The following is a 27,799-nucleotide window of genomic DNA, read 5'->3' as shown; positions in this document are numbered from 1 at the left end:
TGAGGTCTATCTGCAGACTAATCTTACGCTGAACAAGTCCAGCTCCCTCAGCTTGTCTTCATAGGAGAGGTGCTCCAGCCCTTTAAGCACTTTTGTGGCCCTCCTCTGGATCTTCAAAAGCTCTGATATATAATAACCTCGATCAAAAATGTATTGTTTTGTACTAAGTTATCATGTTTTGCAGGGAAATACTCCGTGAAAATACCTAATTCCAAATGGCTTTTTTTTTTTCCCCCAAACCTCCCATTGCTTCTCAAAAGAAGAAAAACTGACAGATGGCAAGCCACAGTAAACAGTGCAAAATATCCATACTGTTATTTTTAGTTTTCACTGAGTTTTTTCAGGATTCCTGTTCAATACATGAAATGCTGCATTTCCAGCTTCATTAGCAGTTTGAATGTGCAAAAAACTTAGTTTCTAAAGCAGCATTTTTCTTGTGCTCTAAGTTCTATCTAATCAATCCTGGTAAGGAGGATTATATTCTACTGTAAGTAGTTTTAGGATTGGACACTGTCATGTTCAATCATAATTTTTAGTATGTACATAAGCTCAGTTTTATCTCTGTCTGCAGGTCAGCTTGCTGAACTCAGTATCACGTTGCAAGCTTAGAGCAGAAATGAGCCTGGTCCTTAGATTCTAAAAGTAATCTGTCAATATTTAACATTCTTTAAATACCTTTTGTGCTCAGAGACCTTCTTGAGCAAATATATGCAGGCAGTCACTGAATTGTGACTGTCTTTGCAATAAAAGAAAACAGCCAGATGGAAAAAAGTGCATCCTGGATAACACAGTAGAACAGAACTTTTTTTACTGAGAATTCTGGACCTCCTCTTATAACCTGTGCATTGGAAAAATTCACCAGTGATGCAGAGAGGAGGAAGAGAATCCAATAATGGGGTTTGCACGCATGCAATTGGTCCAATCATCCTCCTAGTATCAGGAAATGGACTGACACAGTCGTTTCAGAGAAGTACCTTAGCCCTACAGTTTGGATCATGATCTGAGTTTTTTTCTGCTGCAAGTATTTGTAACAGAGCCTTGTTTCGGTGAGAAATCTCTGATCTCTGCTATAATTACTTTTGAACTTATGTTGCCCCTCCCTTTTATAATGTGAAAAAATGTCCTTATTATGATCAGGGATAGAGTACAAGCCTTTTATACTTGAGATGACTGAGACCGCACCAACACAACTTTAAACATTACCCTACAGCTCTGTGATCTTCCCCTGCACTGTGTGGCCTGATCCCTGTCCCTTGTCCCTTCCCCCTCTCCTGAGCATTTCTCCAGCCCTGACTCATTGGTGCAGGACTCTCCTTTGCCTTTTATGGACTGCCATCCTGTCAATCTAATTCGATAAGGCCAGGGGCAGGTGCAAACCCCTTGCTGTGGCTCCGCTTACTACCCAATCCTCACACTGGCCTCTCATCCCAAAATACCTAGGAGCCAATGGAGTGGGAAAACCCGGGACCCTGAAGAAAGAGGGAGCTAAAGCGGGTGGATTGCTGTGAGGAGCACCCGTTTTTGATCCAGGTCCTGCTGAAGGCTGGGATTCCTCTCGGGACTTTGTTGACTTGTGGATAGCAGGCTTGCTCTGCTGATTCATTGTCATCACTATCAAAATGGTGATCAAAGTCTTTGTAGCCACATCTTCGGGGTCTACAGCGGTAGGTGTCTCATTTAACATACGCCTCTTTCTGCTGGGATGAAGCTGGTAAATCAGCCTGGAAGATCCCAGAACAGCCTGAGTTTGCATGCAAGAGGAAAACACTGATTTTGTTCTCATCTGTATTGACCGCTTTATTTTTGAAAGCAACTCAAGACGTAGAAAATGGATGTTAATGCAAACTTGTTCGCATGTTAGACTTTACTATAGAAATAACATTTCCATATAAATTATCTGTCTGTTAGTAGATTTATTTCTGTTTGAAGAAGTGTATGCAAAATATCTTAATTGAAGAAGGAAAAAGTGGATATTGTATTTGCACAAATACTAAGGTAGATTGTTTATAGTAGAAATTAATGTATTTAATTTTAAAGGAAACTTCAGGACGCTGCTCCTGCTGAGTGGGATCTGTGTCTGATAAAGAGCCTGGAGTCAAAGTGAGCTGAATAAAGTTTTGCAGAAAGAATGTTTTCTCCATCCTCTCTCTTTTTTTTTTTTTTTTTAATTTAATTTGTTGTTGTTGTTTTTAAGTACCTCTTAAAATGGGGTACTGTTGATTCTTAGAATTGAGATCTACTGCTGTAGCTGTCAGCATAATGTATTAGCTGAAGGAAAGGGCATGTGAATAGTAGAGAGGTTGGAAGACTGTGGGAGGTGGGAACCGGGAAAGGACTGTTTCCTTTTATATCCAGTTCCCATATCATCTCAGATTGCAGCTTTCCTTTGGCAGTCACTCACTCCCAGTGACATGGCTAAACAATTTGGCTGGTGCTAGCACATATCTGTAACTACATCTCTGTCACCCTGACACTAGCCTCATGTCTTTAAGAAGCTTCCAGAGTTTAAAAGCTTTAAAAAATGCCCCAATCATATAGCCATCATCTCTAGAAAATGAACAGGAGATATTTGCTAGAATTCAAACTTCCAAAAGGAAATTTTGCAGCTTTCTCATCAGCTTTCCCCCCCCCCCCCCCGCCTATCTGTAAGCTTGACTCTCTGAATTTACTTTTGACACTTTAGTATTCCTTTCTAAATAAGAAACCTTATATGCAAGACAGAGAAAGAGGAGGAGGTTGGTAACTGCAGGTTTGTTAATTTGTAATCTAACAGTGACTGCTTAAACAGTGTTGTAAATTGCCATGAAGTGTGCATTGGCAGTCTTTTCACTCCTGTTTGATCTCCTGTTTTGGTCTGCTTTGATTGACCTAATAAGAGCCTTACCTGCCCACTTTACCAGTCATCTGTTCTGCAGAAAAGGTGTGACCATGACCAAAATCCCACTGCAGACATCCTCTGTGTGTGCTGTGGCCATTACCTTGGTCCTCCTTTGAGATAAATGTGCGACTCTGGCATGGATTGTTGCCTTTCCAGCTACAGGTTTGGGGTTGTAGTTTAGCAATGGAGTATTTGAATCAAATGTTGACATTCAGAAGGTCGCTTAAGCAATTAAGACTAAACATATCATATACTTAGTTCTATCTGAACCCAAATCTTTCCTTTACTATACACATTTATTGCATCTCTCTCCCAGCTTTCAGCAATAACTACCTCCTTTCCTGTTGGACTGCAATGAAGAGGTGTATGCGTATGCTACACTGAACACAGGGCAACATGAAAACTTTATCCCACCGTTTTGTACTGTTAAGCATTGCTGCTGTCAGTTTTTTCTTCTGAGAAAGACAACTGATGCCAGTGAACTGCAGTTGGCTTTAAACTTATTAATGCCATTCTCCACTATATGGTAGCAGCCTTCAAAAGCTGTCAGTGAGATCCCAGACATATTGAAAGGAAGAGTATGGCATCTCTGCCAGGCAATATGCCTCTGTATTTCCTTTTTGCTAGTGTGTGGGTTGTATGAATAGCTGTAGCAATCTCAGAAAGCAGCATGTGTTTGGATTACTGGTACATAACTTTAATTCCAAGTAAACACAATGTTCAGCTGGAGAAGTTTTCCACGTTTACTGATTAAAATAGATAGAAGGTATTTTTTCAGTGAACTTTTGATAAGTTTTGATATATATATTAAGTAAAACTCACTCATTCAAGGAGCTAACATAAACTCCAGTATAGTATTATATTATGAATTTTCTATCAGCCTTGTACAACTTCTGCTATTCCTCTCCATGGAAATTTTTAGTAAAAGGCAAAAGATTTATATGATCTGAAGAGAAACCAGAGTATCTGTTGGAAGAATGAATTTCATCCCTAAATTCATTTTTAAATTGGAAGTCTAAATTGCCCTAGTAGCTCTGATGATCTATCTTCAGTGTGTCTGGTCTCCATCATGCATGTTGTTCATTCTAAATTTCAAAATATGATGGTCCTAACCAGTCCTGTTGTAGGTCAGCAGAGTATCATTAGTGAAGAATTAAAATAATTCCTATTTTATGTGCTACACAATTACATTGCTAATTTACATTGCTAATTGCAACTTGTTCTTGTGTAAAGAAGTACTTTTTAAAAGTGAACGCAATGAACCCAGCAGCATTCTGGTGCTCTGGATCAGATACTTGAGTAATATAATTCAGTGTAGCTCTAGGGCAGATTGGTTTGTATTTTTCCCCTCAGTAATTCAGAAATTTATTTTAAATAACTTTAGCTTAATGATCTTTCTGTGCCAAACATAGCTGATGCTGAACTATGCATGAAGGCAAGCAGAAGTGGAGACACAGCATTAAAAAAGTACTAAATGATTGGCTTGTAAGAAGCATTCAGTGCTAAAATAATTTTGTTTCTCGCCACAGAAGTGTCTAGAAGTGGGTAAATTCCTGCAAAATCTAAGTGTATCATGAAGTCTTACACAGAGGTCTTCTAAAGTCTTGCTTCCTACTGCTTATGGTTAGGGCACTTCTGAAACCACTTTTTTCCAGTGTTTCTGTTTCTTTTAGCTTACTCGCTTTCAAATCTGCAGGTCTCAGTTGTAAAGTAACTCAATCACATCAGAAAGACCAAGCAAGATGTAGACTAATAAGACTAATACTTGATAGAATAACTTGATAGTGAGTTAGAATGTAATAAATATCGATCAACAGATTGTGTCTCAGTTAGAACAGAGAGCTGCAGCAGCCTTGCCTGCTGATGGTGATGTTCCCACTGCAGTAAGTTGTTGACTAGACACCATTTGCTTCTACCACAGGCAGCTGGAAATGCTTTGGATTTCAAGAATATAGATAGCATTCAGTTGTGCATCAGGTGAATCTACTGTGATCTGTAGCTCTTACACTCTAGCTAGATGATATTTATAAAAGTGTTCTTTCTTAATTTGAGGGACTGTCAGCAAGGCACAGTGGAACTTAAGCTTTGTTGAAAGGGAAAATGGCATTGATGAAATGATATCTTGCTCACCACCACTTCCAGGGAATCTATGGCTGAGTAATCTGAATTCTTCCCATGCCATCAGACACAAGTGAGAGCACAACAAGTTCCTGCAATCTCATCCATTCTGGGAAAACCTTTGTGTGTCCTCTGTGTTGTTATGAACTGGAAGATTTCCCCGAGTGCTGTTTGCTAGAGACATTCTTACGGTTGCCCAGCTACTGGTGCTGACCGTGGCTGAGGCTCGCTTTATGGTTTCATGCTTCATGTATGTCTCAGGCATCAAATCTGATCTGCCTAAGTCCTGGTCATTCTAAGTCTCAAGTATCGCCTCCTGCATAGTTTATTATTATTGTCATCATGAAAAACATCTTGCTTTATCCTTATCCAGGCATAATTACATATAGCTTTATTTATCCTCAGCATTTTTTTTCTGGCACTGTCTGATCCTCCTGTGTATTATGAACTTCAAACTGAAGAAAAAATTGTTTATCCAGTGTTTTTTTCTAAAAGTTATAGCTGCAGCCATATGCAGGGTAGAACAGACTCAGTACTTCTGTTCTCTTTATCTCCTTAGTGGCATTATTTATCTGGCTCTTGCTATTCCAGGAGCCGTATCTCCTTCAGTGCTCCGAGGGACAAACTGATGCTGAAATTGCAGCTGACAGCACTTGAATGCACTGACTTTTAGAGCAAGTGGTAGAACTCTTAGTACTGGCTCATGCAGATGTTATTAACCCTTTATACAAACATAATAATGCCACCTTCTCCAATGAAGTGTGCATGTGTACCTTGGGCAATCTTTTGTACCATCTGGGTGTGCTTAGCAAATAACCATGCAGCTAAATGGCCATTAAGAAAATAACCTCTAATTAACAATTGAAAATAAGAATGTAAATGAGCACCGTTGAGAACTGTCAGCCTTGTGGCTTGTGAACACGTTAGAGCAGTGTTTGCATTCAAAGTTATTTGCTTTTGCTAGCTCACCATAAACCTCTGCTGCTAGATTAACATGCATAAAATGCTATATATCATTATTTCTTATAAGCAAAATGTAACTGTATAGGTAGAATATATCCTTACTTAAGAAAAATGAATTGTATGCTTAGTAATAAGAATTCACTCCACCAATAGAATAGGCTTGCAGACTACTTCATCTTTTCAGGTTTATTCGATTATAGAAATACATAACCCATGGGTATTTCTCATCTTATTGCCTGTCGCAAATTGATTTACACTAGGTTGGTGTCACTTTAAATTCAAGTGCTCAGATTTCTGATTTGTGGAAGATCTGGTTTCAAATCATATGATGACTTATATGTAAAACTTACTTGGCTAAGTCATTCTAGCTACTGTCATCTTTATGGCACACTGAGTTGCTTCATGGAGGAACAGAACTGGAAGGAGAGTCATCTCTGGAGCAGGATTGTGCTAGGCAGTAATATAGTTGTGTGTGACCAAGGAGCAGCATGAGGGGATTTGTACACATCAGTCCAAACAGCACTTGCTTCAAATACTGTAGTTCTTGCAGGACAAAAAAATTTGGCCTTACAAGTCTGAAAATGTTAGAAATAGGCAAAACTGGGACATTGTTTAAATGTTGCTTAGGAGCAGCAGCCCTTTAGTAGAGAAGTATAATGATTATTATTGAATCTTTAAGCTAAAAGGATAAGCTATAGGCTTGATGTCTTGATCCTAGGTCTATACAGTACTACAATACTATATTCAAAGGAATAAGGGCCACAGTTGAATTCTAAGATTTGTATAACATGCTTTATTTGTATGTCATGTTTTCTATGGCCGTGCTGAAACGTTGTTTATCATGTGGGAAATATTCAAGCATAAGAATTAAACTGTACTTGATTTTCACTTACTTTAATCATGCATAGAATTTAAGAACAGAAACTGAAAAACATACAGCTGTGAAATCAAAATGTCATATGTAAAGAGCAGAAAAAGGGAAGGTCTTATATACTGAGGAGAATGTGTACATATCTACATACGTAGGTAGGATTAGTTTAGCTGTTTGCACATAGCATTCACGGATCTGGAAACAGAGTAGGAGCTTTCTTTTCTAAGGTGGAGGGGAAAAGGAAGCTGGGGGAGAGAAAAGTAACAGTAGTGGACTGGGTGCTGAGAAGTGTTGAATCTCATCTTCAGAAGGTTTGGTGGGGGCACAGGAGCAGTGGATCCAACTTGACATACTTGCATCAGCTCTACTTGTAATAGTAATTGCTTTCTGTAAACAAATTTCAATTTTAAAAAGCATTTTTGTTTTTCCTCTTTCCTAACCAGATCAAAAAGAAACAGCAAGAGGTAGTGGGCTTTTTAGAGGCCAACAAGATTGACTTTCAGCAAATGGACATAGCAGGTGATGAGGACAACAGGAAATGGATGAGAGAGAATGTTCCTGGAGAAAAAAAGCCTCAAAATGGAATTCCTCTTCCTCCACAGATCTTCAATGAGGAGCGGTACTGTGGGGTAAGAAGTTATTTGAAAATCTAATGTGCCTTTGGACAGTCTTCTTTTACAGAAAATGACACTTTTTCATTAGTAAGGAGTGTCCCCAAACAAACTCCTTAAGACAATTAGAGATTCACTTTCAAGGACCTTTTTCATAGAAAAAGCTTTTAGGCACAGAAAGAAAATTAAATATAAGATTTTTTTTTTTTTTTAAGAGAAAAAAAAAACAGTTGGAAAAGTGATTAGAGAAACTCTACTTATCAGGCTAAATTGATTACCCCCTGCAGACCTATGCCTATGCATGGAGTTTGCCGCCTGTGAGGAGCTCCATGTTTTTCCTTTCACATTTTCCTACCTCCTGCTGTGTAGCTCACTCACACTTTAGCCTGCTGTTGGCTCACTGCCTAAATTCTTCAGCTCCTGAAGACCAAAATCAGTACTGGCTAGGTGATACTATGGCTTCTTCACACAATATCACGGGATAACCAAATGCAGACTATGAAAACAGCTCAACTGCTCTCGGAGTAGTGAGTGCGCAGTGATGTGGTTTAACAATATTGACCTACTTGGTAGCTGTTTGGCACTTCAATTCTTGAACTTTCAGTTAATTTTGTGCATTGTATGTTGGTTCCCTGCACTGCTAGGAAGTCAAGCAGATGTCTGGGATACCGGGGCTGTGAACAGGCATCTTTCTTTTCCACTGTGTTACAGGAAATATATTTAACTGGAATGGTTCTTATGTGTGATTTGAGTTATTGAAATTAAATCACTTATTCAATAAATCCAACTCTTCATAACAGAAATGGTAACACATCTTCACATGTGTTTGTAACAGGTTATTTCTTTTGAGAAAGTTCAAACTGGTGATACAATACTTTTATAACATAAATATTAGGATTGAGATTCAAAGGAGAAACCAGAGACAGTTTTTTTGCTTAGAGTATGTATGGAAATACAAGCTGTAAAGTACTCTGATACGATCTCTGAAGTGAACTTGCAAAGTACTTTGAAACGCAGCTCACATAGTGTGTCCAGTTTTATATTACTCAACAAATCCAGTGTGAACTACTGTAAAGGTTGCTTTGGGAGAGAAGGGATTTGCATGTCGTAATGTTTTCAGAATTAAATGAAGTACTCTGAGAAAAAAAAAGTTGGTAGTTTGAGTAATGAGTACAATTGTTTCCTCATTTTCTCACAGGTATCTTGAAAGGTAACTTGGTAGGTTAGATTTCATGGGCATTTAAACATCTAATCTGTACCAATATAAAGTATCACTCGATATATCTTACCCTGGATTTTGTGGCAGCCACTGTTGCCATAAATATTTCTGAGATTCCCTAGAGAGGTTATCTAGTGAACTGAAGAGTAATTGCCTTGCAAAGCACTGCAACCAGTCAGCCTTGTCAGTAAATGATAAATATACCATTTTTACTCCACGTGTGAAGCCGTTTCAGGAAGCCAAATAATCTGCATCTGAAAGTAAATTTATGTTAAAGAGAAGTCCTTTCAAAAACATCTCAGTTTGGAAAAGAGTTCAGAAATTAATTGTAGCTACTGATTTAAAAACTAAATCAAACTTGTAATTAGATTAAATGTCTCCAGAGTTCTTACGTGTCCAGCTTTCAAAGCTAATATATAATGTCCCCAGTGGTTGCATAACAACGAGTCATTTTTTGAATGACATCTCAGCATACTTTCCAAATAAATAAGGTAAAAATATCAATACATGGTTCTTACCCTTCTCCGTGGCAGAAGGTACCTTAGAGGAGCTGCAGAGGGAGATGAAGTGAGATGGCATGGGATGGTTGAGAGCATGGCCAGCAGCTGGCAGGCTGCTGCAAAATTCCTCAGATGGACCTGATGTCTTCTACAGTATATCTACAATACAGAGCTGGGGATTTGTGTTCTACTTCCCTGCATAACCTTTGCAGGCACAACAGACACTCTGAAATCCAGGACTGCTTTGCCGTGTTTGAAGTTTACATAATATATATACCTTAACTCTTCCCCAGTCCCACTTCCTTTGTCTTTGCACAGAGGAAAAATGGAGTGGAGGATAGTGAAGTTCCAGTGTTCTGAAGTCATGAAAGTCCCTTTAAAATATGCTGTTCTTGTTATAAGAGTCTTGAAGGGTCTCAGCTTCATGACATCTGGAAGCCTAGTGTTTGTAGTCTATATATACGCAGCCAGTTTATACTCATTTCCTTGTATGTCAGAATTGCCCTTTAGCTTAAACAGTTCTCATCCAGTGTATTTGTAACTAGAGGTTGTATCCTCTTGATGTTCTTTTTCTCTGGGCTAAAAAAACACTGAGTTGGTTGGTTTGGGTTTTTTTTGCTTATTTGCTTGTTTTGTAAGGCTTTTTTTTTCTCCTTCCTATCTTCTTTTTTCTTTCCTCATTCCTCATTCACTTCCCTTACCATTGATGGTCCTGTATGTTTTGTTCCCAGTCATGCATCTACTTGCATATACATAAGCAGTATCCTGCACGCAGGGGATTGGAAAATGAAAATAAAGATTTTCTTCCTTGCCTTAAGAAAGAGGGATTTGAGTAGAAACATGACAACCTCCAACTATTTTAAAGGCTGCAGCTGCACCAAACACAGAGGAATTCATTATTGGTCTGAATTAAGTAGTGATTCTGCTTCAAGTAGGAGGTTGGACTAGATGGTCTCCTGAGGTCTCTTCCCACCTGAGCTGTTCTGTGTTTCTAGGACTTTGTAAAACATGTTCTGCTCCATAACCACTGGAGAGAGATGAGATGACATGTACAAAAAAAAAACAACAAAACCCAACACACAGCAAATGAAGTTTTAATCAGGTATCAGCAAAAAAAATATATATGTAGTGCTATCTAGTTGGCATTTGAGAAAGCAGATTAGAAATTGATTTGTTTTCTATGCTTGGCTATTGCACCAGTTTCAAATTTCCATCCTAATCCATCAGTGTTGGCAATTATGTTCTTATTTGATCTTTTTCTTAATCTCTTTCTTTGCTCATGTCTAGACAGATGTCTGTGTCTATGTCACTTTCTAAATATATTGAGCACTCTGTAGCTCTTGCCTTCACTTTTGCTTAAGAAAAAAATGCACCCAAATGCCTAGAAAACTAGGAAGGAAATGAAAAATGAACTGCTTGTATCTGTAAGCTGAAATCAATAGGTTTGTCTTTAAACAGAAATCAAGAGAATGAGCTACTGTAGTATATCTGTTTTGAAACAGTGGCTTTGTTAAACACGGCAAACGTGGGTTAGATAAGAAGGGACACCCCACAGAAACAAAAGCAGAGGGATGGCTTGAGGAATGAATAATCTGTAACATCAGCAGGTATTCTGTCTGTTCAGGGTGAAATGTTTTCTGGGGCTTCTCCCAGGTTGAGCAGTTCCTATTGCTGGGTCTCCAATGAAAACCAATCTGTCCTTTAGATAAATCAGTGAAATGGGCTGTCATCTGGCCTGGCTGTTAAGCTACATTGCCTCTCCAAACTGGACTGAAATGTCATTCATTCCAGCGTTGCTGATATTAGGGTAGCTTCTAAATGGCTTGCTGCAGCCTTTCCCCTAGAATACCATTTGGCAGACATTTATGAAAATACTAAAGCAGCCCAAAAAAACAACTCAGGTCCTAATGTAGCTTTACAAACAAATCTCAGGAATGAGTCAGCACCTTCTTATTTACAGGCTTCTATTTTTGGAGTTATTTGGGGTGAGAGGAAGGATAATGAAGTGGTCACAGCAGTAATCTAGGACTCAGCAGACCTGTGTTTAGACCCCTATCTTTTTCAGAGCTGCTGAGTGATTGTGGGCCAGTATGTATAAGCAGAGTGGTTGACTTTTTAGATTCATATTAACTTTTTTGCTGTGTAAGATGTGAATCATGACTTCCTCAGAAGCAATTCAGTGATAGCAGATTTTTCTTACTCAATAGAAAGGTTGTATGCATGAACATAAAGACCATGTGAGTTCTAGTTGATAGAATAGGAGCCATACATCCCATTTTTTCAGTTACTTTTCAGTTTCTGGCTCTTAAGAGAAAATGACCATTTATGTTGCTGATTTATATGTTCAGTTCACATTTGGACAAGACATTTGGGATTGTACATATACATGGGAGGGAACAACACAACCTTTTGCTAAGTTTCTCTGAAAAGATTCTCCATTTTCTGGTTAGATGCCTTTCTTTATAACAATTCCCTTATTATCATATAACTTGTGCTATTATATTGAGTGTTCTCTTTTCATTTCTACAAAGCTGCCCAGGATTTTGAGGGCCTATTTTGTATGCTTACTCACAGCATGGTTTATCTTAATATTTGAATGGGAATAGCTTTGCTTTTGTATGTATAGCTGAGGCATGTTAAAATGAGATGCTTAATTTCATCTGATTCTGATGTAGATACAGTTAAAGTGTAAGCTTCTGGAGGGATTTGCCCAATTGTTCATTTTGCCAGCCAGGATGAAGTTCTCTTTATCCAACTATTCTTCCTGAGCCTGAGATAATGCAGGTACTCGTACAAATTTAGTCATTCTTATCAGTGTAAGAAAGATTTGCCTGGGCTAGTCTCTTCCTCCTGTCTTTTTTCTCTGATTTTTGTTTTGTTTTTGTCTGTTTCATTTTTAGGACTTTGAATCCTTTTTCTCTGCTAAAGAAGAAAATATTATTTATTCATTCCTGGGTCTTGCTCCTCCTCCAGGCACAAAGGTATGCTCTGCTGTCCTTCCGTGGGGGTAATATATTTGATTTTAATAAGAGACAAAGATAAGCAGTGACTCAGCATGTCAGATGAAGGATAGTGACAAGCGTTACATTAGATGCCAGTGTAGCAAAATGTTCTTAAGGAAAAATAATATGGCTGATGTAGTATTAAAAAACACTTCTGTCTTCTCTTCTTTCAGAGCAGGCTTGTTACCATGCCTCCTCTTTCTTTCTTTCTTTTTTTTTTTTTTTTTTTTTTTTTTTTTTTGACACAAACCAGTCAGGTTTTATCATGTTCAGCTTTTTAAATGGTGCAGAACTTCCCAAATAAATTTATAGCTTGTGTCAATCACAAGGAACATTCATTTCACCCTGACTGCATCAAACCTTGAGCAAATGAGGTCTGTGCTGGCCTCCAGCAGGGAGGCTGGGATGCTGGACCCATTCCATTCTGAAAGGGTACACACAGATTGGCACTGTGAGATTCAGTCCCTCTGCCTTAACATAAATTAAGGTCTTACTCTGACTTCACAAACTCCCTTTGGCAAGTCTACTCATTTTTCTTCCTTTTACAATGTGTTCTTTCTTTCTTTAACAGAGTTTTTTATAGGTAAAATGTCTATGACTGGCTACATTACAGCATATTACAACTCTCTTATCTCACAACCACATTTGATCATAATCAAATGTTGCTGCCTTTAACATGGGTGAGTCAACAAACAAATTGAATCAAAGGAGCGATGAGTCAGTGACGGCATAGAACTCTCCTGTATTGTCATGACCTGGATGAAGAGCTGCCCTGGAGCATGAGATCTGCTTTCTCATCTAAGCTGCCAACTGTCTAGCAACTCTGAGAAAAACAGCATTGTAGATGTCTCTGTTCATCCTCTGCTGTAAAAGCAGAGAGAAAAGCAAGTTTCACTAAGTGTTTTGAGAACTACAGATGAAGAGAAATCCAGGGGAGAACCACAGCTGCTATAAATGTTGTCTTTGAGACCCTGTGTGATAAGTAACAAGTGATTTAAACTTGTCCCATCTTCCACCAAGAGAAAAAAATGTTACTTGCCAACCTCTCAAGGTTTTTTTGAGATTTCATTGAATTAACATTCAGAGAGCCATGCGAGGCGTAAAGGACTGCAGGTATTACTTACAATAATCATTATAAAAGATATGTGGTGGATCAACAAGATAAAGAAAATTGCATTTTTCTATCTTCCCGATTCTTATATTGTCCTCTCCTTCATGCAAGGTTCTGTTAGATACAGGATCTGTAAAGCCAAGTAGCATTTCTTTAGAATTCATTCATTCCCAGATGTCAGCTAAGTCTCTTACATTTTCTGTTTCATGACAGCTTTAAATGTTGAAAATAACAGTTAAGTGCATTCAGCTGGGCAGATAACTATTAGTGCTATTGGTAGAGAACAAGTGTGATTTATGCTGATTAATGGTTTCGTTGGTTGTTAAGGGGGTTGTTTCAGTCCAGAAAGCAGAAATAAGTGAGAGTTGATTTAAAAAATCTTTGTAAAGGGTAGACATTTATTTACATGCCTTCGTAATCTGTTTCTGAATTTGAGAAATACATATATGAGTGTTTTAGCATTTGTTTTAGAAGTCTTTCTTAGCATCTTCACTGCATGACAGTTTGTCCACATTCTGTTATATAAATAACCTTGTGCACTGCTTCTGCTGTCCTTTCATTTGACTGTCAGTTCAACCTTAACATAAAGTACAATGGGTGATTTGTGACAATGGTTTTCAGCAGCATGAATCTGGGATAACAAGACAGGTGTGGAAGAGCTGTTGATGACGACAAGAGAAAGATAGTTTCATACTAATCCCTTCATCCGAACTAAACTTCTCCCCTCCCCTTTCCCTCCTCTTCATCAGTTCCTGGAATACTGTAAAATTTGCAAAATAAGTATTCTGGAAGGCACTGCCCAGGGAGGTGGTGGAGTCACCGACCCTGGGGGTGTTCAAGGAAAGGCTGGATGTTGTGTTGAGGGACATGGTTTAGTGGGAGCTATTGGGAATAGGTGAACGGTTGGACTGGGTGATCTTTTAGGCCTTTTCCAACCTTGGTGATTCTATGATTCTATGATTCTATGATAAGTAAGCTGTGGGGTGTCTAAACATCATAAAACAGCCTTATCATTTGCTTTATGGGTGTTACTACCTCATGGAATCACTATAAAGTTTAATATAAAGCTGATACATTTTCTTTATTGACTATTGTTGCCTCAGAAGGTTCTCTTTCCTTTTCCATTTTTTAACTCTTATTGCACCAAGAGTAGAAAAGCTCCTTAATGACTGTGGTTGTTTCACAGTACAGCCCACTAGCATCTTGACCCAAGGCTGTTTTGAACCTGTTTTCTAGGGCAAGCAGAGGGACTTTTGCAACAAAATCAAATTTCCTAACAAGTTGAAGTTAAATTCATTGTCGTATCATCCTGCTGAGTGCAACATCTGTTTCAAGTTTGCAAATTCTCTTTCTTATAGTCTTGATATGTCTCTGCATTAGGTGGTTATAACTCATTACCAGACACTTATCCAGTGTTTATACTGAGCTGTTACTGCTAGGTATTGGAGATCAGATGGTGGCAGAGCCTAATGTGGAGGCTTATAGGGTGAGTCTGATGTGTCCAAATAATATCAAAGTTGTCTCCAAGGCCAGATTGACTATAAGGTAAATGCAAAAGAAGTTCTGAATGCATAGATATGTAAAGAAGACCCTTAGATCTGCAGCACAGGTGTAAGTTGGTCATTGTGCACTTTTTAAGAATCCTCTAAAAAAAAAAAAATCTTCAATTGTTTCAGTAGAAAATAGAAAATCAGCATCAAAATTAACTAGGGAATCCAGAAAACAATTTGGGGGGCAGCTGCTTAAATAGGCACCTACTTCTGCCTGCAGCCAAAAATGTTCTGATCAATGCTGAAGTGTCTTGGTAAGGCATTGCTGTACAAATAACAAGTTACTATTGACCACTGTGTTCCCAGTTCCAATACAGTGAAGTACTCTGATGCATGAATGGCATATGAAAACTTCTGCACATCTTGCAAAGGCTGCTTTAAATGCTGAGTATTTGCTTAGGCCATTGTGAGAGTCAGGAAAAGATCACTTTTGTTTTACTATATACTAAATACATTATTGTCATTATTATAAAGGATGTGATGTGGTCCTATCAAAGACCAGTACATATTTTTGGTACTTCCAAAAGAGTGACTTAGTTCAAACAATCCTCTTTTTTCTGCCTCATCATCACACCGGTTATCATATTTTCTAAAGCATCAATTAACGGTGATGAGCAATGCATTTGATGTCACAGAATCACAGAAATATAGATGATCCTGAGTTGGAAGGGACCCATAAGGATTATCAAGTCCAGTTTCTGGCTCCACACAGGACTACCCAAAACCAAACCCTATGTTTGAGAACTGTTGCCTAGACACTCCTTGAACTCCAGCAGATTTGGTGCTGTGACCACTGCCCCAAGGAACCTGTTTCTGTGTCTGAGCACCCTATGCTGATGAGAAAAGCAGGCAGGATGTTTGTGTTAGTAATTTTTTTAGTCTGTTGATATGAAATACCTTCTCACTTGAAGGAATACATGGACTTAAATACTTCTATTCCAAATTCCTAACGTCTTTCATGACAGGCTGGCATTTGTGCCTGACCAAAAGATCGCTCTAATTACTGATAGAATTCTGAAAGGTCTTAGTTAATCTTGGATAGTGACATGAACAGAATGATGTACAGATGTAAACTTGTAATCAGTGTACTTTGTGTGTCTAGAGTCATGCTGTGTCATTCGCAGCTGCCCCTAAATCTGAATACATTTCTTTTCAAAGCATCCTCACTTTTAAGCTTAGCCTGAGACTGTTCTCAAAATGTGGTCAAAAATGCTCTGAAATACTTATCTTATTTTGTGAGAAGCCCATTAAAAGCTGTGGCTACAGAGTTTTTTTGTTTGGTTTGGTTTTTGTTTTTTTTTCCTAAAGTGATACAAGTGAATTGTTTTGTCAATGAGATGCCTACTATTACTTAAACTAAGATAATGAATAGGGTGCAGTATTACCACAACTTTGAGCATCTTAGCAAGTCCAAATGCAGGCAATTAATTGCTTTATATTTTCAGGGACAAGCACTTTTTTTTTTTTTTTTTTTTTTTTGACAGCTTTATTAACCAAAGTGGAATACTGCTTCCATCTCTCTTAACTCCAGAGATCAGGTAGCTTGCAGCAAGATTACCTGTGTTTGCAATTGTTCTTTGAACTCAGAGAAACTGCTTAGGCTGAGGGTCTTGTTTCAAATCTTGTGTATACTTAAATCCTTAATCTTAGTATTCCTGATCTTAATGTCATTATCTTGGTATCCGCAAACCCACAGCTATTTGGGCTTTAGTCTTTTTGTTGAAAAAAAACCTTATACGAAGACAGCTTTGAACTACAAATTTATGGAACATGTATTTTATTTAAAGGTACGTAACTGGTCAGTCAATCTTCATGAGAGGGACCTCATTTTAAAATAATTAAAAAATGAATTTGATGTTGCTCTGTAGAGCTAGTGTGATGATGGTATCCCAAATACCACAGTTCTCCACACAATTCATGAGAACTCTGTGTGTGTTCAGGTGTGTGCTAGCTGATTGATTCTGGAGTTCACATCTTTCAGACAGCACTTCTACTTACATTACATTCTAAGGAAGTATATGATTCATCTGAGATAGTTATACACAGTAGATGCATTTTAATTAGAATGCCATCTTCATGCTTTATGTGTTTCGTGTATCTGCCAAGAAGTACTGACTGCAGGGATTTCAAAATGAAATGTTAGGGGAGATGCTGAAAACACATTTCTCATCCATTTGTATCTCATGAATGCTACTAACCTTTCCATTTTGCTACAAAGAAAGTATGTTACTCATTTGCTTAAGGAAATAACATACAAACACAATGTTGCACAAGAGAGTACCAATATGTTTCTGTATTGCTACACACTTTAATCTTCAAATATTTTGTTACCTTGTGAGAAAAAGTGAAAGATAAGTTAAGCCAAGAAAGTGTCTCTGTGGATCTGTTTTTAATAACAATGCCTTCAGCATCACCATACAGCAAGCCCAAAGTTTTATGTAGTTTTCAAATGAGACAGTGTTGCCAGAAAAAAAGAGCCTTTGGTCCTTCCTCCGTCCTCCATCCCCCTTCTGCTTACTGCCTGCTGCTCCTTGCTGTCCCCAGCCATCCTCCACACAATGGTAAAAGCATTCATGTAGCTGTGTAAAGGAGTGAGCAATCATTCAGGTGGATGAGTTGTAAAGGCTTGGTCACAGGAATGGAGAAGACTTCCTCTCACATTCAGGGATGTGCTGCTCTGCCCATGGTGTGTAGGACTTCTTATGGCACAGGACATGACTTCTGAGCCCAACTCCCTATTGCTGAGGCAACCAGTCCAGGTTAACACTTCTCACAATTGGTTGAATTCCCTTCAGTGAGTCAGGTCCGTTGCCTCCACTTATCTACTAGAAAACTCCTCCAGAATTTCACTCGGCCGATGGTTAGAGTTTTTATTTACAGGTGGTTCGTACTCATTTTGCATACACTTCAGTGCTCTTCCTTATCCTATCCCTCTCTGATATTTACTCTGACCTATTTTTAGAGCACCATCATGTCCCCTCACTGCATTACATTCAATAGATGAAAGTAGCGTAGCTTTTTTTGTCATAAGACAGGCTCTCCATTCCCTCAAACATTCCTCTAACCACCTCTGCACCTGTTCCAGGCTGAATTTCTCTTTCTTGAGCCTGGATGATTGGAATGGCAGAGAGTGATCCAGAGGAGGTTTCTCCTTTGCTTCACACAATGATATTAATATTTGCCTTCAGCTTCACCTCATACATCTGAGGACTGTGCTTATTAGCACTTTTGCTGTTGCGTCGTGTTCTTTGCTCGGTTATTCTCTGGTTATTTAAATATATCCACCTTTTTCTCATTTGATGATCATCAGCTAACAAGCTCCCAAAGTACAGTGGAAACATCTGTTTCTAGAATCTGTCCCAGAACTACCTGTCCCACATAGTGTGACTTTGCCCTTTATGCTATTGCTGTTCAACCTATTTCTATTATTCCATTCAAAACCATAGTAGTTTCCTTTTATCTGACACAGGTTGTGATCCAGTGGGACTTTTCACATCTACCTAACCTGGGCAGGACTTCAAATGAAGAGCCTTCTATGAGCTGCTTGGTCACAGTGCTCACAGTGGAATAAATAGATTAGATAGATTACTTTGCAAATAGTTACCTGATGATTTTGAACAACATAGTCTGTGTTGTTCAACACAGTCAAGACACTGTGTACAAAATCCTTTGTTGTATTTGTTTTTCTGTATCTTCCTAGTGAAGTTTAGTTGGCATGCATGCTGGGGAAAAAAAGCTTCTTATCCTGAAGCCAGAATGTGCCATCACTGTGAGCATCTATTTCTATTAAACTCTCAACAGAGAATTAGGAAATCTGGCAAGAGGTACTTGAATTCATGTTTTCCTGCATTTACCAACAGAGCAATGTGCTCCTTTCAAAGAAAAATGTCCAAAGGGGTAAATTCTGATTTGAGTGCTAAAGAAAAATTAGAAAAACCTCTCATCAAATCAAAGGAGTATAGAAATGAGTTATTGGTTGTGTGTCCTGAGACTAACAATGACCTCTTTGCTTCCAGGAGACTGAAAAGTCTGATACTACTGGAGAAACTGAGGCACACACAGAACACAGTGCAGATGAAGGAGGCCATGAAGAGGCTCAGCCACCATCAGAAGATCAGCAGGTAATTTTTCCTTTTTCCCTTTGTGATTTGAGGGTTTTACCTGTGCTGAGCACATGAAAAAACACACCATGGCCCTCCTGCTATGCCTGAGAGTAGGGAAGACTGATTGCAGAATGGCCCTGCTTGTCTTTTGGATGCATTTTCTTCATCATGGTGATATGAAACCTAGATAATACTCCAGGGAACACAGCTCTACATGAATAAAATAAGTTGTTGTTATTTAATATTTTACATTTGCCACTAGTGACCGTGTGCTTTTTTTTTTTCTTAATGCTCATTTGGAGCCCGACTCTCTTTATGGAGGATAATTTAGAGCTGGACATCTGAGTACCATCCGTGTGGAAAAATTTGCTGCTATCGATGGCCAACATCTGCAGCGCTCGTAAATCTGTTTGTTAATGTTTGTAGTCATGTACCAGCACTGACTGCTGCCACAGCCAGTCATATCTGACAGCGTCTTCTCCAGGCCATGCAGGAACCCCTGGGCAGAGCAGAAATGCAGAGAGTTGTTATCTTTTCTACCTGCCTCATGGCAAGATATCAAAGTCACATGGGCACATCTCAAACTGCAATGGGAAAGGTTCATGAAAGAAAACATCTGTTTCCTTCAGTTCTCTAGCAAAATTGCTGCAAATCATGATACTCACGTTCTCCTGCAGATAGCTGATATCAGTAAAGTTGTGGTTGAAAGCACAGATGAATCCAGTGAAAAGCAGTGATTCTACTGTGTGCACATTTCCTCCTCAGTGAAATGTTTATATTACTCGGCAATGTCTAGAACCAATAGAGACTAAGCAGAAATGGGTCTGGTGTCTGGAGGTAGAGATGCAGATGCTTTTGCTGCTACTCTGCCAGTATGGCATTTAAGAACAGGTTTGTTCTGGTGCTGTACTATCAGGTGAGTCTCTTCTCAGAAAGTCCAGCATACTGCTGAATTGTAAGAAATGTTTCATTCCTTTCACTAAAAAATGAAACAAATGTTCTTTTGTTTTGTTTTGTGTTTTGTTCTGTGTGGTTTGGTTTTGTTTTGTGTTGTGCAGTGCTTATCCTGAAGAAGCGTCTCTGTTTGTACTTTCTCCATTCCCATTTTCAACAGTGACAAAACCATTAGGCTGGAATGGTGCACCCTTTTGCACAACATCATCCAAGTCTCAGGCACTGGAAGTCCCATTTAAAATTTTGCCTGCATGGCAGAGGAGGGGAAGAGTCTCCAGAGGGAACTGAAATTTCTCTTTAAACTGTATTCAAGTGCTTTTCATGTCTCTATGAATTCAGCCAGCACATAAATGCCATCAATACCCTTTTCTCTTTAGAGAAATGCCAGCTCTTAAGAGAAACCCAGCACAATGCTGCAGTGCATACCCTGGCTGGATTAGGTTACCTGCCGTTCTGGCTGATTGTCTACTGTAATGTTTTTCAAATGAGAACAGAATGCTGGAACATGTTTGCAAATGTGTCAAGCAGCTGTGTATGAGAGGTTTTGTAATGACATAGTGCAATGCTGCTACAAGCACCTTGCTCAATTTCTTACAGAATAGATCGGAGCTGTAAGTGGAAAGTATGTTTGTCCTCTCATTTTACAGGGAGGGAGGTGGAATAGGGTGTGAACACCAGGCAAGATGGTGCATTTGATCAGATCCCTCTTGGTTATGAGGGCACAAAACATGTTTAGTTTTCCAAATCTTACTCTTTCAACTGCACAATCTTGGCTGTGTTGAAATGTTCTTATGTGGTATATCATAAGTGGGGAGAAAAGTCTTCCAGAAATTATGCAGCTCTGATACCCACCTTCATCATGTCAGATGTATGCCAGCTCCTAGGGGAAGGAAACAGCAGTGTTCCTGTTTCTGTCCCACTCCTTGTTACAGAGGGTTCTCATGACTGCAGGCAGCAAGGTAGCTCCTGCCAGGGATGAACAAAACCCATTTTTCATCCTGGCCTCCCACTCACTCCCTCTGTCACGTAGGACAGATCACATCAATGACGTGGCATCTGTCTGCCTTTCCACAGATCGTTGTAATTATCACTGCTGTATGGATGGCATTAATCATTCTTTTGAAATTCTGATGTTTTCATTCACTACAGTGAGCATGCAGGGGACTAGTTTAGATGAGAAGGATAACTTTGAGACAATCATATTGCCTCAGAATTTTTTTTTTTTCATGTCTGTAGCTCATTGTTTTACTCTACAAAGAGAATAGCATTTTCTTACCCAGTCAGGGTTTTATGAATTTAAACAAGTTTAATGTTTATGAGACTGCTATTGGAATACCTCTGCTGTCTGTTAGGCCTTAAATGTTTATATTTTGTTATATTGATATTTTCAGTATTTCCATCTCTTCCACTCATTCTGCAGCCCAGCACACCTTGTTCAACTGCTTGACCACAGTGAATACGTGTTTTCAGCATGCTCTTCCAGCCCAGCAGCAGGAATGGTAACCAGTAGCCAGCATGGGTACATGTAGAGGCTGCATGTGTTCCATGCTGCTTCTGCTGCTCTTGCTGGGGGATATAAGAACCCAGAAGCTCCATCTTTTTGTCTCAGGCTGGTAGGACCCTGAGAAAGCCAGTGAGAGACCCCAGTCCTCTGAAAAATAAATTTCTTAGGTCAGCAGCTCCCTCCTAGAAGCAGCAGAGATAAGTGCACAGTGCAACAGATTGTTCTTCACTCATCTCATGTCAGACCTGTGTGCAGGTTTTCAGACTGCCTGGGTTCAGCAGCTCTGGCTCCTCATTCAGACATGGATCCAAGAGAGCCCAGAGCAGATTCTGGAATAGAAAGTCCCTTACACAGATTCTGCAGTAACAGGAGCAGCTCTCAGTCTGTGTTGCCAAAGGACAGGTACACTTCCATTCCTCTTGATTATAGTTTCGTTTTCACTTTAAACCTTTCCTTCCTTCCCCAGTCACTTCTTTCACACGTTCTTTCCTTCCCCGATCACTTTGTTAATTTATTTTTCCTAATAATTAGGACCTACTCCTAAACTTCTTTTCTTTCCTAATCCTCACAGTGATAGAGATGTTTGAGGAACCATTTTGCTTGGATATGGCGTCCCTTACCCTTGCTTGGTCTGTCCCTTTCTTTTTGAGTTTTTGGAAGAAAGGACTGTGACCTCCTATGCACTTATTTTTCTTTATTTTTACTGTCTGATATTAACTTTAGATTTTAGCTTGGGGAAGTTGAATCATTTTAAGAGTCCCAGTTAAATCAGTTTGCAGTACAGATCAGGCTCACTTCAGGGCAGAATTATTTTAGCAACATGTTCAAAAATCATATTAAAATGCAAGTCTGTATCCTGTCTCTGCAGTTCCCCAGGCCACATATAAACCCTGGCACTCCAGATCACTTCCTTATCTCAACTCATTCTACGTAATGTCATAGCTGCTCATGCCTTCTGTGTGCTACTGCTGAATTGGCCTTTCCTCTTTGATTTTTTGTGTAAAGTTTGGCTTTCTCTCCAACAATTGGCTTGGTATCTGACATTAAATTCTATTCACTGTTTTTTCTCTTCTTATTTTCTCTCTTTTATTCCTCTTCTCTTCATCACTTTGGCTCAATCTACAGTCTAAAGCCAGTTTGTAGTATTTCGTATTCCCCGGTAATGTTGAGCCAAGGCATCTGTTCCAGCCTACAACAGTTAGTAGAACTTCAAATCAAATTCTGAGTGATGATATATAACACATATAGAACACTGCATAATTCTGATTTAACTTTGATATTGAAGACCAGCTAACTACCACCCCTCCCCCACTAAGGCAAAAGCAAACAAAACCTAAGCTCTAATGATTTGTTTGCAAATGAAGCAGATTTGATTGGAAGTAACTGAGAAAAAGAGAGCTGTGTTTTATGCTTTTATATTTCCTTTTCACAATAAATGCTTAGCTCAAATGTGCTTTGTGAGCTGGAGGACATTATCCTGAAGTAAATCCACTGAATTCCACATAATTTCCCTGCATTCAGTGCTTAATTTCTGCTGAGCTTTCTCTATATGACCTCTGATGTTCTTTTTTTGATCATTTTTTAAATTTTTTTTTTGTGTGTGTGTCTTTCATACAGGAAAACAAGGAAGGAGATGCAGCGGCAGGGGTATAGTATATTCTTTAGACATTTTGCTTTCATCTTTCATTTGTGTGCATTTAATTCCTTTTTGGTCTCTCTAACACTCAAAAGATAGCAAATTCTTGTTCATGAAACAGAATATAGCAGTATTAAATTCTGCTAGAGGAAATTGTTGATCACATCATAGTCATGTTTTTGGAGAGCATAAATAGGTAGTTAATTGTTAAAAGCTGTCAATGAAAGATACACTTTCCTGGATTCTTCAATAAAATTTGCCAAGAGATAGGTCTTTGAAAATCTGTGACTGACGCTATGCTGATTACAGTCATGCTGATGATTTAGGCAGTTCAGCCTACAAAGGGTATATTTTCCTTGCTTCCTTCTAGGGTTTGTAAGGCCCAGGTGCAAATTCTTACATGCTTCTCTGCTTTACACAGCATTGCAAGTTTATGCCTTCAATATTTCTTCACTGTACTCAGTGAAATTAATTATTACTTTAGGCTATTTTCCACTGCAAACCTGCAATTAATTGGGGGGCACATCTAATCTTCCCACTTCCGAACTGCAATACAAGCATATATATATACATGGGTACATACACACATGCCTGCTGCCAGGGTTGTTGGTATGAAAGCTAAAATGGAATTCCTAAGCCCATGGGCAGAGTATTGGTGCTTCTGGTGCTTCTGGTGAGGCTTGTGAGGGCTGTGAAGGCTTGCTAGAGTGTTCTGACACTATTAGCTCTTACTACAAGCAATAAAAAAATATATATCTTTTGTAAACTGTAATTGACTTAAATTTGACACTGAAGTTGTTGGAATGGATCTAGAGAAGGACCATGAAGATGATTGAGGGCTGGAGCATCTCTCCTATGAAGACAGGCTGAGGGAGCTGGGCTTGTTTAGCTTGGAGAAGAGAGGGACATCTCTGGGAAGATGTCATTGTGACCTTTGTTTATAAGGTGACTCATTGTTTACAAGTGAGCAGGACGGAAATCAACTTTTTACACAGTCTGGTAGTGATAGGACAAAGGAAAATGGTTTTAAACTGAAGGGGGGAAGATTTAGATTAGACATCAGGGAAATTTTTCACTGAGATGCTAGTGAGGTGCTGGCACAGGTTGCCCAGAGAAGCTGTGGTGCCCTATTCCTGGAGGCATTCAAGACAGTGTTAGATGGGACCCTTAGCAGCCTGAACTGGGGAGTGGAACTGCGTGAGCTTTGAGGTCCCTTCCAACTCAAGCCATTCTATGACTCTACCTAAACAACGTTGGTTGTCTGAGGGCTTTCCTGGCTCAGTTTGGTACCGAGAAGAATAACCTGACATGCCAAAGAGTTGTGTCTAGCAGATGTTCCAGATATTAACAGATATTTGCAGTGCTGGGCACATAGGGGATGGTCCAATATATGTGCCTTGGCTCACGTGTAGATTATATTTATTGGTTGTGCTCATACATACTCACATTTTGCTCCAGAATTTCATGCACATGCTACATATTTTCTCAAACTCATTAATGTTGTTTTTAGAACTGATTAACACAAGACTCTCCCCCTTAGAGCACACGCAGTCACCCTTGGGGGTCTTTTCAGTGGTAATCTGAGGGTTGGGGAAGGAAGGCTGATAGTCTTCATTGCTCCTAAGCTTTTGTCCTCAGTCTTCAGGAGCACACTCAGTTAGGTGTTTGCTTCCTTTTTAAATGAGATTTCTCTAGTTTGTCTTGATAGGGCCCAGCAGTCTTCAGTTTGACTTCATTCTCCTTCCTTGTCTTTAATGTAATGCATATGGTTCTTCCAGATACTGCTGCTTGCATTATTCAAAGTCCTCACTCTACCAAGTTTCAAAAAGAGTGATAACCAAGGACACTTCTTCTACAGAAAGAATCTGAGAGATAAAATATTTTGTTGGAAGGAGAGCTTCAGCTGACTTATTTTATATTCCCATTTTTTGTAAGGATGATCCCTTAGTGCAATAATTTCATCTAAAAACAACTATCCACTAACAGAAATCTGACCGCAGAAGTTCTATTTCTCAGAAGAAAGCAGAAGCCCATTTTAAATAGGTTGACTCAGTTACTTGGATATGATTCCTATATGGACTGTGAGAGAAAAAGCAAACTTCCATCCTTATATGGAACATCCTTACCAGCAGTCCTGCCTGAAAACTAATTTTGAAATCTCTAATTTGCTTATAGCTCCAGGATGAAATTCCTTTAAGTTTTGTAGTTCAGATATTGTGTAAAATATGACATTTTTTGAGATAAAACTTGGTTACTTTGAAGGTGAGGTTGCTCTGAGCCTGAGTTTACTGGAAGAGAAGGAGTAGAGAAGCCTACAGTGCTATTTCTGGTTGTTTTTAAGAGCACGGTTATACTTCTACGCTTCATTTACTAGCTCTTAAAAGACAATAAACACAGATTGCTATCTGTGTTACATAAATGCTACCTTTCAAATAGCAGTTTATTTGGTTGACTGGAGGAAAGAACTATTGCCTGTAAATTGTGCATTTTCTCCTTTGTGAAAAAAAAAAAAAAAAAAAGGAAATGAAAAAAGAGAAAAAATTTAGGAAAAGAAATAAAGCCTTTTTTATCTGACTCCAAATGATTTTTTTTCTATTATTATTTGTGAGTCTTTTTCCTCTGCCATGAATACTCGCTTGTTTACTTGAAGAAAACTTCCAATTCAAAATATTAAATTTTGCCATGTTTAAATGTACTCTATCTTCTCATTTTGATTCAGAATGGCTATTTACATCTTATCTGTGGACTATGCTCTAACCTATCTCAGAAAATAATTCTCATATTCCTATCCTTGCCCATTAACGCCACAAAGCTTAGAGCCATGGACTATTAGGAATAAAAAATCTGTATATCACTCTTCCATTCTTCTAAAGCTTTGGTAAGGTTACTTTTGCAGTTACAAAAGCATTTCAAGACTCTTTATTTTTCCTTCACCTATTATATTCTAAACTACAAATGTTTTCTATAAAAAGGAAGAAGAAAAACATGAAGAGGGAGAAGAAAAGGAAGAAGAAGAAAAACATGAAGAGGGAGAAGAAAAGGAAGAAGAAGGAAAGCAAGAAGAGGGAGAAGAAAAGGAAGAGGTAGAGGAACAAGAAGAGTCTTAGTACACTTCCTTATGACACATTCTCTCTTGAAAGGTTTTCAGGTAAGTATAAGATACCCAGCATAGTTTCTAAATGTTCCTAAAGAAGCATTGACTTGAAATTTTTGTGCATGTTGTTATATGCAATGCCTTCAAAACAAGAATGGAAAGAACTAATCAAACCCATACATATGCTCTATTTGCCCAACTGATGGGCCAAATGTACATTTAACTGTTAGACTCACTGCAGCTTCTCTTCTACCTTTCTGATCTCACTGAAAATTTTAAGGGCTTCATGTCTCAAATTGGTCAACGTGTTCAAAACAAAGGGGAAGGATGGAGGGCCTGACCAGAAGTATAATACACTACAGTCTATTACTCTGATTGCTTAGAAACTTGGACAAAAGTGATTTTTGAAACTCAAAACAGTGATCGTCCCAGAGGCAGAATTAAGAGCATGAAGCACTGGTCAAGTTTTGTCAGAACGCGTTTTTAAATTTAATTTTTAGTTTTCCTTCTTCCTCCTACTGTCCCATCTCTTGTGCACAGAAATAAAGATTGAGCAGTCACTTACTAGGAAGAAACTATTTGTCTGCAACAGGCTGGAATTTCCAAAAGATTTTCCCTCGGATGATGGGATTCTCTCCCAACAGCAGATGCAGAATATTGTGTGTTCTTTCTAACACTGATAGGATTCTCAGCTAATTCTACTTCTGAGATCACTGCCATAGGTTTCAGCATATGTACTGAAACCTGGTGCCTCAACGGGACAGAAAAGCTATCAGCCCTTCAACACTAGCTCTCCCAAATCTGAGTTTCTCTGCTTCATGGAATTTAATTCAGCTTGTGTTGTTCAGTGTTCAGATGTAAAGTCACGGAAGGAGTACTAAACTCTGCCCTATTTTTCCTTATTTTTGTTCAGGAAGCACAAGCTGGAGCAGCCCTGCCAAAGGAAAAGCCTCCCTCTTAAGCAAACCGTCACTACCTTTCATGCCTGTGTACATGTGATCGTATAAATACAGAGCAACAAAGATACCACTGTATCCTACTTGTAGCCTTTGTATATATATTTGGTATTACAATTGCATGTTAAAGTGGATCTTCTTATACCTGATTGCTGATATTTCAGTTGATTGTTATGTGTTGGAATAGTATTGTCCAGTCATATCTTAGATTGCAAGTTCCCCAGAGCAGGAACCATGTCTTTCTCCATGTTTATGTACTGTCAAGCACACTGCTACCACTCATCAGATAACTGCACTCACACAAGTGGAGTTGTATTCGGAGAAAAAGAAATTCACAGCTGAAAACTACAAAAAGGCTTCCTGTATGCAACTTATGTGAGTCACTTCTCCCTCAGCTGGCTTTTGAAAGCGATTGAGATTTCCATTGTACAGCAGTTTAAATAAATGCATTTTCTGTCACATCCATTCTTTGTCTGTAAAAGTATTAATTAACCCTAGCTAGCAGCACTAGCATCTGTAAAAGTAAGTTTTCTTCATCATGATGGTTATAATTTATGTAAAGGTTTCCCCCTTGCCTCCTGCTAATGTTTCTGGTGCTGTGTATACATTCACCTGTGTCCCAAGGGATGTACAAGATACATGAGCATATTCCTTTCTCATGAGAGGCAGAAGCAGATCAGACGTGATCAGATACCGAACAACAAAGAGAAAATGAGGTATTCTTCTTCC

General features: G+C 38.8%; 1 protein-coding gene and 1 non-coding gene across 3 annotated transcripts; one reads left to right on the top strand and one right to left on the bottom strand.

The window, feature by feature from the left end:
* Positions 1-1,406: 1,406 nt before the first annotated feature.
* On the top strand, positions 1,407-27,535 carry SH3BGR (SH3 domain binding glutamate rich protein). Of its 2 annotated transcripts, XM_052673839.1 has the most exons (7): positions 1,410-1,664; positions 7,274-7,459; positions 12,061-12,141; positions 18,840-18,944; positions 23,002-23,031; positions 25,993-26,168; positions 27,028-27,535. In XM_052673839.1, the coding sequence occupies exons 1-6, from the start codon at positions 1,620-1,622 to the stop codon at positions 26,125-26,127; spliced, it is 582 nt and encodes a 193-aa protein (XP_052529799.1). In that variant the 5' UTR covers positions 1,410-1,619; the 3' UTR covers positions 26,128-26,168; positions 27,028-27,535. The 2 variants fall into 2 exon arrangements, with proteins under 2 accessions (XP_052529800.1, XP_052529799.1); XM_052673840.1 differs by lacking the exon at positions 23,002-23,031 and having other exon boundaries at positions 1,407-1,664.
* LOC128076580 (U5 spliceosomal RNA) lies at positions 3,719-3,844 on the bottom strand. The gene has a single exon (XR_008204448.1). It is a non-coding gene; the product is annotated as a U5 spliceosomal RNA (small nuclear RNA).
* Positions 27,536-27,799: the final 264 nt, after the last annotated feature.

The sequence above is a fragment of the Tympanuchus pallidicinctus genome, unplaced genomic scaffold (assembly GCF_026119805.1).
Source record: "Tympanuchus pallidicinctus isolate F22 unplaced genomic scaffold, pur_lepc_1.0 scaffold14, whole genome shotgun sequence".
NCBI lineage: Eukaryota > Metazoa > Chordata > Aves > Galliformes > Phasianidae > Tympanuchus > Tympanuchus pallidicinctus.
The sequence above is the reverse complement of the archived record's forward strand: the minus strand, read 5'-3'. Positions and strand labels throughout refer to the sequence as shown.